At 42.7% G+C, this 12072-nt stretch overlaps 1 protein-coding gene across 1 annotated transcript in view; it reads right to left on the bottom strand.

Annotated features, from left to right (window-relative positions):
• Nucleotides 1–5794: 5794 nt before the first annotated feature.
• The window catches only part of TSPOAP1 (TSPO associated protein 1), a 196261-nt gene continuing 189983 nt past the window's right edge, over nt 5795–12072 (bottom strand). Inside the window, 3 exon segments of the mRNA XM_044285794.1 lie at nt 5795–6878; nt 8195–8249; nt 8559–8672. Coding sequence (XP_044141729.1) covers nt 8226–8249; nt 8559–8672 — 138 coding nt within the window. The 3' untranslated portion in view covers nt 5795–6878; nt 8195–8225.

The following is a 12072-nucleotide window of genomic DNA, read 5'->3' as shown; positions in this document are numbered from 1 at the left end:
CCCACTGGTATCGTACTCCTGCTATTTTGCATAAAATGGACCCCACATATTCCCCATATTGCTGCAGATGCAGTGGGGATCTAGGTACGGCTTACCACTTGTGGTGGACATGCCCGGAGATTGCAGCGTTTTGGGAAATAGTGTTGAAGGACATCCAGGATGTTTGCTCCATAGGTACTCCTTTAACTCCCAGGATTGTACTACTGAATCTGCCAACTAAAGACTACCCTCTTTCCAAAATTTCATTAGTCTCTCACCTAATAGCCGCAGCCAAGATCCTTGTTCCACGACATTGGCTATCGACGGTCCCTCCGTCTAGAGGGGAGTGGATAGATGAAGTAAGAGAGGTATGTAGATTTGAATAGTTAACCAGTTGGGAAACCTTTACCCACGATAAATACCTTAAAATATGGGCTCCTTGGTTTGACTGGTGTAGCTCCAGTGGGTGAGATAACTTGCTTGATATCCCTCCACGCATGGTAAAGCCCTCTCCGATTGCCACGACCCCCAGACCAGCTCCATTTATTTAGCTCCTTAACATAATAATCTCATTTTATGGTAACCCAACTGCATGTTTTAGGGAACTCGCTCATCTGCATCCAACTCGCCAAACCAGTTGCAGCGATTCTGTCTTGCCCTTCATATGTGTTCCACGACTTGTACCTAGTTTACTGTTTATTTTTACTTTATTGGTTTATGTTTAAATGGTGCGCTTATAGCCTGCACGATGGAATCAGGCTTTTGTCAAACAGGGATGTAATTCTGCTTATAAGATCTTCTATTACTGTGCTGTGTATGTACAATCTGAATGCATACCCTGTACTTCTGCTATGCATCAATAAACAAAGATTTGAAAGAAAGAAAGATTGTGGGCCTAGTGATCACTTTAAGGCCTTTTAAGCAGCATCAGCAGCACCATAGTGATAAAAATGAGTGGCAAGGTGACATGGTATGGAGATGGCAGCATGAGGAGGCCACATAGTGGCACAATAATTGAGTCTGAATAAAAGACTAAGGCCACAGATTGCTTAGAAAGATGCAGATGAAAGAATCTGTGGAGCTGTATCACGGTCACCTGCAGATTAATGCAGACCAGGGGCGTAGCTATAGGGGAAGCAGGGGAAGATGCAGCTTTGGGGCCCATCCAGGAGGAGGAGAGACTAAAGGATTTGGTCAGGGCCCTCTCAACAGTATTCCACAATGAAATTATATACAGTGACAGCATAGACAGTGTATAAAACGGATGGAACAGCTGCCCTGGTCTGAGAGAGCGATCTTTACTAGCCACAGGAATGGGGGCGGCATGAAAGGAAGGGGGTCGATAAAAAATTACTGGGGGATGGAGCCCCATTCAAAAATTTGCTGTGGGGCCCCAAGTCATTTCTAGCTACGCCACTAATACAGTTGGGTTTATCGATTCCAAAACCTTAATTAAATTGTGGGCCTGGTGATTACTTTAAGGCCTTTTAAAGGGGTTGTCCGAGCTTAGAGCTGAACCCGGACATACCCTTATTTTCACCCAGGCAGCCCCCGAGGCTAGCATCAGAGCATCTCATGCTCCGATGCAATCCCTTGCCCTGCGCTAAATCGCGCAGGGCAAGGTCTCTTTTGTATTCAATAACACACTGCTGGGCGGAAACTTCCCCTGGCAGTGTGTTCGGTGACGTCACCGGCTCTGATGGGTGGGCTTTAGCTCTGCCCAAGCCGTTTTGCTGGCTAGGGCAGCGGTAAATCCCGCCCATCAGTGCCGGTGATGTCACCGGGCTTCCTGCCAGCCCCATGGAGAGCCCGGTACGTCCCTGGATCTCTGAAAAATGCCTTTGCCCTGCGCGATTTAGCGCAGGGCAAAGGAGAGCATCAGAGCATGAACTGCTCCGATGCTCATGTCAGGGGGGCTGCCGGGGTGAAAATAGTGGGATGTCCGGGTTCAGCTCTGAACCAAGACAACCCCTTTAAGCAGCATCAGCATGGTGATAAAAATGAGTGGCAAGGTGACATGGTGTGGAGATGGCAGCATGAGGAGGCCACATAGTGGCACAATGACTGAGTCTGGATAAAAGACTAAGGCCACAGATTGTTGAGAAATATGGAGATGGAAAGAATCTGTGGAGCTGTATCACGGTCACCTATAGATTAATGCAGTCATCAAAATCAAGTTAGGTTTGTCGGTCCCACCTCAGCTCACCAGCAGGCCCGCACCTAAAATCTTTTACAGGGTCAGCTCACCTGCAGGCCCGCAACTCATGCTGCCTTGCTTTGAAGTAGTAGCCGTTTATCAGGCGCCCTCTCCGAAATCGAAAAAAATTAGTCCCCGTTACTGGTGGTCACCATGTTAGGCGCATAAAAGAACATCGAAAGTTGATAGGGAAGATATCCAAATGGATTGTGGACGTGACTGGGACGTGCGCTCAGGCAGAATTATCTAGAGTCAACAAAGCGGCAGCAGTTCCTCTCCTGTATAACGTTTCCTCATTAGTGTTGAGGGAGCATGCTCGGTCGAATACCTGTTCGGCTCGAGCATCGCTATGCTCGGCACACTAAAATACTGCAGCGACATTCCCTGTAATTTTTTTTTTACTCATTCCAATAACAGGGCATCTTAAGAGTCCTGTATTGTTATTTATAGTCACAACACCCTACAATAGTGAGGGGACACGACCACCGGCTCCCTACACTAGACACTGAGGGAGTCAGGGTCACCTGGGATCCAGCAAACAGAAAATCACAAATAAATGTATAGCACTTAACTTGTAGCAGGCTGGAAGATAGGATCAGCATGCACACACACTCCAGGAAGTTGTATAAGCCGCACACTAATGCATTATGGGGAGGAATTTAAAAGGATGCAATCAGTCCAACTACATGACAGCTGAGAGAGGCTAACGAGATTAGGAACTGAAATTCAAAACAAAGAAAACTCAAGGAGGAGGTTCTGAAAGGCTTCTGTCAGAGCTTCTCAGCTGTATGGTTGTGACAGTATGATGCCCTCCTTTATGTGTATGGGAGTGCCTCTTCCTTTGGCAGCACTTGCACTTTATATACAAGTAAATATTCAGAAAATAATGTTTTCTATCAATTTTTTCTCTAAAAATAGATTTTTTTCCCCCTTGGTCTTGTGCATATTATTGTCATTATGTAAAATCGGCGTACTATTCGGACAACATAGTTCCCAGCGGCAACACGCGAGTCCAAGATGCATCCATACATCCTCCACATGCTGTTACAGAACCATTTCGGTGTTACCAACAATTTCTGCCATTTTCCTATGAATCAGGCACCCTCCCCTCTTCAGTGCAGGGGGTACCTGGTTTAATGCTTGGGTTCTCCCATTTAATTCCATTATACCTGGGTGCTCGGTCGAGCACCCGAGCATCCCGATGTGTTCGGCCTGAGCACTACGGTGCTCAATCAACACTAGTTATCATATTACTGGAGACACTGTGATAAAGTTGGTGCATCTTTAGACTTCGGTCTACATTTTAAACAGGATTAATACATTTTTCAAAGCTGTGATAAAGGAGAACTGGCTTAGTTGCCCATAGCAGCCAATCATAGACTTTACAATTTTAAGAGCTCCTATAGAAAATGAAAGGTGGAATCTGATTAGTTGCTATAGGTACTAAGCCAGTTCTACTTTGTACCAGTTTTAATAAATCTCCCTCATAGTTTGTTGTAGGACCAAAAGGGATCCAAGGCTTGAACTTAGTCTTGGGGATGATTTGATTCCAAGATACTATCTGCACTGACCAGGGGTCAGTACAGAGATCTCTCCCATCATCTATTTATCCCCAGGACTATGACTCTGATGAGGGGACATCCTCTGCGTCTGCAGGAAAGAAGGTTTGTTAACAAACATAGATGATTCTTTTTACAGTATGAGCAGTGAGATTATGGAACTCTCTGCCTGAGGAGATGGTGATGGTGAGTTGACTAAAAAAAGAGTTCAAAAAGGGGCCTGGATGTATTTCTGGAGTGTAATATTACAGGTATCCATCAAGAAAATTCCCTGTAGGGCCTATGGCAGGTCCGCCCCTGAAAGGGACAATAATATGTATGGTATGTATTATATAATGAATAACTAACTGCACAATTAGAAGGTGCGGATCTGATTAAGATCTATCAAGGCCGGCCTGTGCCCTTAGTTTCCAGGATGAAGCAGCTGTACTTCTGCGTGCAAGAAGTGCCACTGACACATCCAGTGCGCTGACATCAGTCATTTGACACAGGACATGTTCACATGACCAGGAAGGACGGACTATTTAAACAGGCGACCTGCTGGCCACAGGTTGCCTGCGAGTGGTGTCTTCTTGGATTCATCACTAGCATTTTCTCCTCTTATCCTGATTTTCGGACCCTGCTTGGACCTTGACCTTTGATTCTTGGCTGGCGATTTGGCAGTTCTCCTGGTTCTGGCTTGGTATTGCTTATGATTTGCTCTTCTGGTTTTGACCCTTTCACACAAGCGAGTTTTCAACCTATCAGTTCCTCGTTGCGTGAAAAACGCAACGTTCTATATTCAGCATTATTCACGCAGCCCTGGCCCCATAGAAGTGAATGAGGCTTTAGTGAAAAACGCATTGCATCCGGAAGCAAGTGCAGATACAATGTGTTTTTCACTAATGGTTGCTAGGAGATGTATGCAAACCTTCAGTTTTTTATCACGCGCGTGAAAAACACATCAAAACGCATTGTACCTGCGTGGAAAAAACGGAACAATTGAACGCAATCACAGAAAAAAACTGACTGAACTTGCAGTATGAGATTTCCCTGAACGCATCCGGCCCTAATCTGTCACGCTCGTGTGAAAGAGGCCTTACTGGTTCTGATATGTTTTTTTATTGGTCTCTCTTGGTTTGACCCAACTAGCTGGTTCCACTGTGGCTGTTGATCTGTCACTAGGTTCTTTCTTCCTTATAGGCCCCACACTTATCTAAGAAGGGACTGTCGATCAGTTGTAGGCTGCTGCCTAGGGTAGATTGTGCAAGGTTATAGGTTCACTGCTCCCTACCGTGACAGTCACAGAAGGGAAAATGTTCATAACTACTTAATAACTGATCGCATGACCAAAGGGGCGTCACAGACAATGGGACACTTTATTGTACATGTAATGAAATTTCTCTGTCAGTTGACCTACATTTATTTCAGTTGTCATAAAGCACATACACCTTGCTGAAATGTCTATATGTCTTCATATCTTCTATATGACATTGCCCAAAAAGGCACTCCCTTTAAGGGAACATTGTCACCATGAAAATGCAGTGTAATCTACCAGCAGCATGGTATAAAGCAGGAGGAACCAAGCAGAATGATATATAGTTTTGTTGGATTCAGTATAACTTGTATTTTATTGATGTAGATTCCTTCTTATTTTGGGCTCTGAAGTGAGGCAGACCTAACCGTCATTGACATCTTACTCTGTATGAACAGTCATAGAGGGAAGCCTGTCAATCACTGATAGGACCACCTCCTTGACTTCAAAGCCCAGAAGCAGGAATTTGAATGCTATATACTGTATATAAACAAGTTATACTGAATCTTTTCCCATAAAACTATATATCAATCTTCTCAGCTCCTCCTGCTCTATAACATGCTGCCTGCAGCTCAGACACCATCTTCAATGTGACAGGTTCCCTTTAAATATGTGTTTGAATATAAGGAAACCATTATGAATAATAGAAGAGACTGGCATAGTGAAAATAAACTTTATTATATTAAAATGTATTTGCGTTTGTAAACAATGAACTCGTAGCAACACCGATCGAGGGGTGTCAAGTAAAGTCTCAGAACAATTCATGGGAGTTATTATCCCAAACATTTAAACAATTTTACTTCTTTTCTGCTTCAAACATGCAAAATAAATAACTTTAACACAGAAAGCATCAAAATGCTGGTCACGAGTACACCAAGATGGCTCCGATAACAGGAGAGGAGCATAACGACAAGATGGAATAAGATGCTCTCCGAGTGGCTATGTATACAAACTTCTGCCTTCAAACCAACACCGTCATTCTCTGCTCAGAGCAGATAGGATTTTTTTTGTAAACAAGTTAAAAAAACAAACAAAAAATATATATTAAAATAAGGCAAAGGAACATTCTGTTTCCAACATGCACACAACATAACATAACATAAGCTATTTTCCTTGAAAATGGATAAGCGCTATCAAGTCTCTCTGAGGTCTCTAGTTTGGCGTTTGTTCTTTCCTGTATGGGGATGAGCAGTTATAGCAGAAATAATACTTTCTGCACAAATTTTCCAAGACGTAGCATAAAAGTTAAGGAGAAAACGCAGTGCAAACATTCCTTGCTGTCCTAAGACATGGTCGCTTATCAAGTGCACAAGTGATGAGCCCAGGGAACCAGTTACGTATGGTACATAGCACAGGAAAGCTTGCAAAATCCAGGCTTTTGGTTCCCCTTTGTAGTTCTTAGTGTTATCAGTAACAGTCTGTTTCCTGTTCTTACAATGAATTTAGACACTATCCATGTACATTCATAGTGATCTCTTGCTGTCACAGACACCAAGAAACTTCTCACAAGCAGTTTAACGATAAATACTATTTACGAGTGGCAATGCTGACCAATACCAGACAGGGCCAGCAGATGGGACACTGACCGATAAAAGCATCCACATCATGAAGTAGTATTATTGCTGTATGACAGCTTGGACAGACCAGGCCAAATTTACAAGTTCTTTCCAGAAGACCCCAGCTTTTTAAACAATTTTCTCCCTTTTGAGAAGAAGCTTTTTTTTTTCTTAGTGGAGGCGATCCCTTGATGCAAATCTACTTGTTCTGAATTCTCCTTGAGTTCGACTGGTTGCTCATGGAGTTCGTTGGGAATTAAGCTTGGCTGGTCAATGGCCGAATTAAGACTAAACTACAAAAAAATAAAAAATAAAAAGCAAAAACATAATTAATATATAGAAAATTGTGCAGAGGTAGTAAATAACCAATGCGGTTACTACATGTATCTACAGAAAGTTACTTGAGCTAGCTTCATACTAGCGCTAAAATGATCCTGCAGGATATTCTAGCAGAGGAACAGCTTGCCGAGTTCATTGCATCTGGTATTGCCGAAAGGGGCCGGAGCACCACCAGTCCCTGTTAACTATAATGGGACCCGGCGGGGATCAGGCCCGTTTCTGAGTGGCGAGATTCGGCCGGACCACTGCAAGCTGATTTTTTGTCCAGCTAAATCGCAGGCACTGATGCCGGAAACAGGCCTGATCTCTGCTGGGTACCATTATAATCAATGGTCTCTGGCAGGGAAAGGCAGTATCTGGCTATGCCAAATACTATGAACTCCAGCAGGATGTCTACCTTTATCATTTCAGCGCTGGTGTGAAACTTACCTTATGCATACTTTTATTGAATGCACTAGTTCTAGGTTAAATTAATTACTGAAAATAATAGAATAGACTGGAAACTATTTTTTGTTGCTTTTCTAAAATAAATGTATAGAAAAAAAAAATTATATATATATAAGACTTGCCAACTTGAATTAGTTTGAATTTTCTTCTATACATGACACAAGGCAAAACACAAAAAAAATACAAGGTCACACAGGGACCATTCTTCTATCAGTTAGAAATGGGGAAAAAACTTTTTTTTACTCTACCATTTAGTAGGCCATTACTGGGGGTTGTCTCACAATGGACATGTTTGTGGATAGGTTCTAAATGTCTGATTGCTGGGGCCCCACAATCACTAAAACAGGTCCTGAGTCACCTGTTCCTCCTACACAATCACAGTGAGAAGTCTGAATGAAGCAGTGGTCGAGTATCTGTGGTGCTGTTCCATAAGAAGTCTATGGGACTGACAAACAGCAGAGTACAACCCATGGCCGTTTCCAACAACCCCATAGACTATGATGATCATCCCATTCCACCTCATCACTGCGGTTGTGCAGTGAGGAGGCATAGGGGGTTTTGGAACCCTACTCTAGCTTTCTGTGCGAGTCCCAGCAGAGGGGCCCCAGTGATCGCACATTTAAAACCCATCCTTGTGGACAGATGATTAATGTCCATTGTGGGACAACCCATTTAAGTACATTTTTTGAAAGCACTGTGTTACAGTAGTCATTTGGACACTTACAGGAAAACATAGGTGTGACTACGTTATCTACAGAAGAGATGGGAAAGGAGTGCATAATAGGTTTACTCTACTGGTGCTGGGAAAGGCGTTCTCACTTACATGTGTGTCTGTCCCTTTCTGTCTAAATCTATCACTTGGTTCTTCTTCTCAACCTCTGTTGATCCCAAGAATGACATATACAGGCACAGACAAAAAGATAACATCAATTATACTGAAAGCAGCACCATTACACCAAAGGACAAATGCTGCAGACTTGTGCTTAAAATACCATCATCATAACTAATAGTTTATAAAATAGGTAACTTCTACTATTAACAGAAAGGTACACTGTGACTACTTCACATCTCCAAGCTGTCCACTTCTTGGCCGACCAGTATTTTGCTGCATCACATAATCTATCTGATACAAACTGCATTAATCAGAAATAAGTTATTCAGACAGTTACACCTGACAAAATTCTCACCTCTTTTTCACCTTTTTTATGGACTATTCCTGGACATTTTGATTCGGGAGCCTGAGTCGGTGAGACTTCCAAGTAATTGGATGGTACAAATCCCCTTTTACCATTTAATTCCCCCTGTTCAGTATAAATGGAGAAGTAACAATTATTAACATTCACGTAAGATTCTCCAAAACTAATGCTCTGAATCATGTTCAGCGGCTGAAAAAGGCATGCTGACTTTTTTTTGAAGGCCACATGGCTGACCAGTAGTGTGTATGTGTTCTTAACCTTAAGGGCCAGGTCCAATTTAGTTATTTTTACTACTTACATTTCAATAGTCATAGCTTTTTAATCTCCCGTTCATACAGCCATACGAGCTCGTATTTCTGCGGGATTTTTTATTTATATATATTTTTTTGGATGGCACAATTTGATGTACCATGTCTTGTATTAGAAAATCAGGGAAAAGTTCTGTGTGTATTAAAAAACAAACAAAAAACCCCCACCTCCAACAAGGTTTTTAAGGGTTTTGATATTACGGCTTTCACTGTGCGATAAAAATGACATGACGTCCTTATTCTGCGGGTCAATACGATTACAGCAATGCTAAGTTTATACAGGTTTTATTTTGTTTTAGTACTTAAAAAAAAAAAAAATGCCTTTTTGATCACTTTAGATTAAATTTTTTTTTAGAGGGACAAGGTGAACAAAAAAATGGCTTTTATTTTTTCGCCATTACACTGCACAGAAAAAATATTTAAATATTTTAATAGTTCAGGCAATTTCAGACTTTGCAATACCCATTTTTATTTTATTTTTTTATCATAAATCACATTTAGCCCCTTAGAGGGCTGGAACCTGCAATCTTCCGATCACTTGTTCTCTAGACAATAATGGAAAACTATTATGGTCAATGGCAGTGGTTAACAACCTTCAGCATTCTAGCTGCTGTGAAACTACAACTTCCAGCATGCACACTTGCTCAGCATTTTTGGGGAAATGATGCATTCTGGGAAATGAAGTTTCAGAACAGTTAGTGTGCGGAAGGTCGTTGCTCTCTGGTCTTTAGAGTTCTGACACTCTGCCTGTTGAGCCATGCCTCATGCATGATTTAACAGGCAGGTAGCCATGACAGCCCTGAGAACCTTCAGCAAGCCCCAGACTGTCATGGTAACCGACCAGAGCCCCGCAATTTCACTGTGATGGCTCAAATTGCAAGGGAGTCCCTTCCTCTGCATAACCCCACAAATGTTGCAATACCTATTGACAGTGTGATTTGAGGGGTTAAATGACCAGGTTCAGCGCCATCACGATCTTTGTCTTTGCGGTCGGGTGCTCAGAGCAGTAGCCTGCTCCATGCATTTACTCAGCCACAATGACATACAGGTATGGTCATTGTGGCTGAAGGGGTTAAGCGGTAGTGGGGAGTAAGCTGCACAGCTCTCAGGACAACTCACACACATTACATGGTCGTTCGGTCTGGAATATGCCATGTTTATTGCTGCCGAGAACAGCACATAAAAGGCAGAGAGTCGCTGTTATTATACCATTGGAGCGGATATCCAATGGTTTAATATGCTTAACTCTTGCTTATGAGCATTGGTTCCTACCTCCAGCCTGGCTTTGCAGTCCCAAAATGGGTATGAGGCTACAAGGTTTGCACACCTGGATTTGGAGATTTTCTGTCATTCTTCTCTGCAGATCCTCTCAAGCTCCGTCAGGTTGCATGGGGACCATTGAATGACTGCTAGTTTCAGGTATCTTCAGAGATGCTTAGTTGGGTTCAAGTCAGGGCTCTGGCTGGGCCACTCAAGGACATTCACAGAGTTGTCTTTAAGCCATTCTTGTGTTGTCTTAGATGTTTAGGGTAATTGCCTTGTTGAAAGGTGAACCTTGGACCCAGTCTGAGATACAGAGCACTGTGGATCAGGTTTTCATTAATAATATATCTGTACTTTGCTCCATTCCGCTTTTCCTCAATTCGGACAATTCTCCCAGTCTAAACTAATGAAAAACACCCCCAACAGCATGATGCTGCTAATATCATGCTTCACTGTAGGGATGGAATTGGCCAGGTGATGAGCAGTGCCTGGTTTGCTTCAGACATAACATTTAGAAATGAGGCCACAAAGGTCAATCTTTGTTTCATCAGACCAGAGAATCTTGTTCCTTACAGTCAGAGTCCTTTAAGAGCTTTTTGCAAACTCCAGTGTCTTTTACTGAGGAGAGGCTTCTTTCTGGCCAATCTGACAAAGCTCAGTTTGGTGGAGTCCTGCAGTGATAGTTGATCTTCTGGAAGTTGATCTTCTGCAGAATCTTTTGAGCTCAGCCAAAGTAACCAATGGGTTCTTGGTCACCTCTCTGACCAAGGCCATTCTCCCCAATAACTTAGTTTGGTGGGGTGGTCAATTATAGGAAGAGTCCTGGTTGTTCCAAATGTCTTCCATTTAAGATGATAGAGATTACTGTGCTTTTGGGAACTTTCCGTGCAGCAGAACTGTTTTTGTACCCTACTCCAGATCTGTGCTCTACAGGCAGTACTTTCCTCCTCATGGCTTGGTTTTTGCTCTGATCTGCATTGTCACCTGTGAGACCTTATACAGATAGAGGGATGTCTTTCCAAATCATGTCCAATCAAGTAAATTAACCACAAATGGACAATCAAGGTGTAGAAACATCTTAAAGATGATCAAGAGATATGGGAGGTCCCCAAAACAAAATTTGGAGTGTCAAATTAAAGGGTGTGAATACTTATGTCTATGAAAAATGTAAAAAGATTTCAATTACTTACCGGTAATTGGCTTTTCCTCTAGCCCCCACAGCGGCACGACAGGAGGATACCACGCCTCCCCAGGGACAGGAAACAACGTGGAGATCTTTAAATACTCCCCTCCCCTTACCTGCTCCAGTAAATAACCGAGAAACTCTGGAATGGATGCAACAAAATTAATCTTTATGTGTTATTGAAATTAGACAAGGATACTCTCCAAGAAAAAACCCAAAAACTTTTTTCCTCTTTTTTTTTTCAAATAAAAGTTAGAATAATTACTGGGAGGGAAATTCCCCGTGCCGCTGTGGGGGCTAGAGGAAAAACCAATTATCGGTATGTAATTGAAATCTTTCCAAACGCCCCCCCCCAGTGGCACGACAGGAGGAATAACAGAGGAATCCCATATCAGGGGGGGACAAACGCAGATAATACTCTGCGAGCAAATGATAACTCCCTGTTCTTCAACAAGTCTAACTGACAATGTCAAAAGAAAGTAGAAGGTGACGACCAGGTGGCTGCCTGGCAAATTTGTTCTAACGGAACCTCCGCTGATTCAGCCCAAGAGGCTGCTACAGATCGGGTTGAATGGGCCTTCAAGCCCGCCGGAGGAGGAACTTCCCTTAAGTCATAACAAGTCAAGATTGCTGATCTGATCCATCGACTAACAGATGTTTTGATTGCTGCGTTTCCCTTATTTGGACCTGAAAATTGAATAAACAGTCTGTCCGTTTTCCTGAGATCTTCCGTAGACTTTAGGTAGGCAAG

Source organism: Bufo gargarizans, chromosome 3 (genome assembly GCF_014858855.1).
Source record: "Bufo gargarizans isolate SCDJY-AF-19 chromosome 3, ASM1485885v1, whole genome shotgun sequence".
Lineage (NCBI taxonomy): Eukaryota > Metazoa > Chordata > Amphibia > Anura > Bufonidae > Bufo > Bufo gargarizans.
This window is presented reverse-complemented; position numbering and strand designations above follow the sequence as displayed.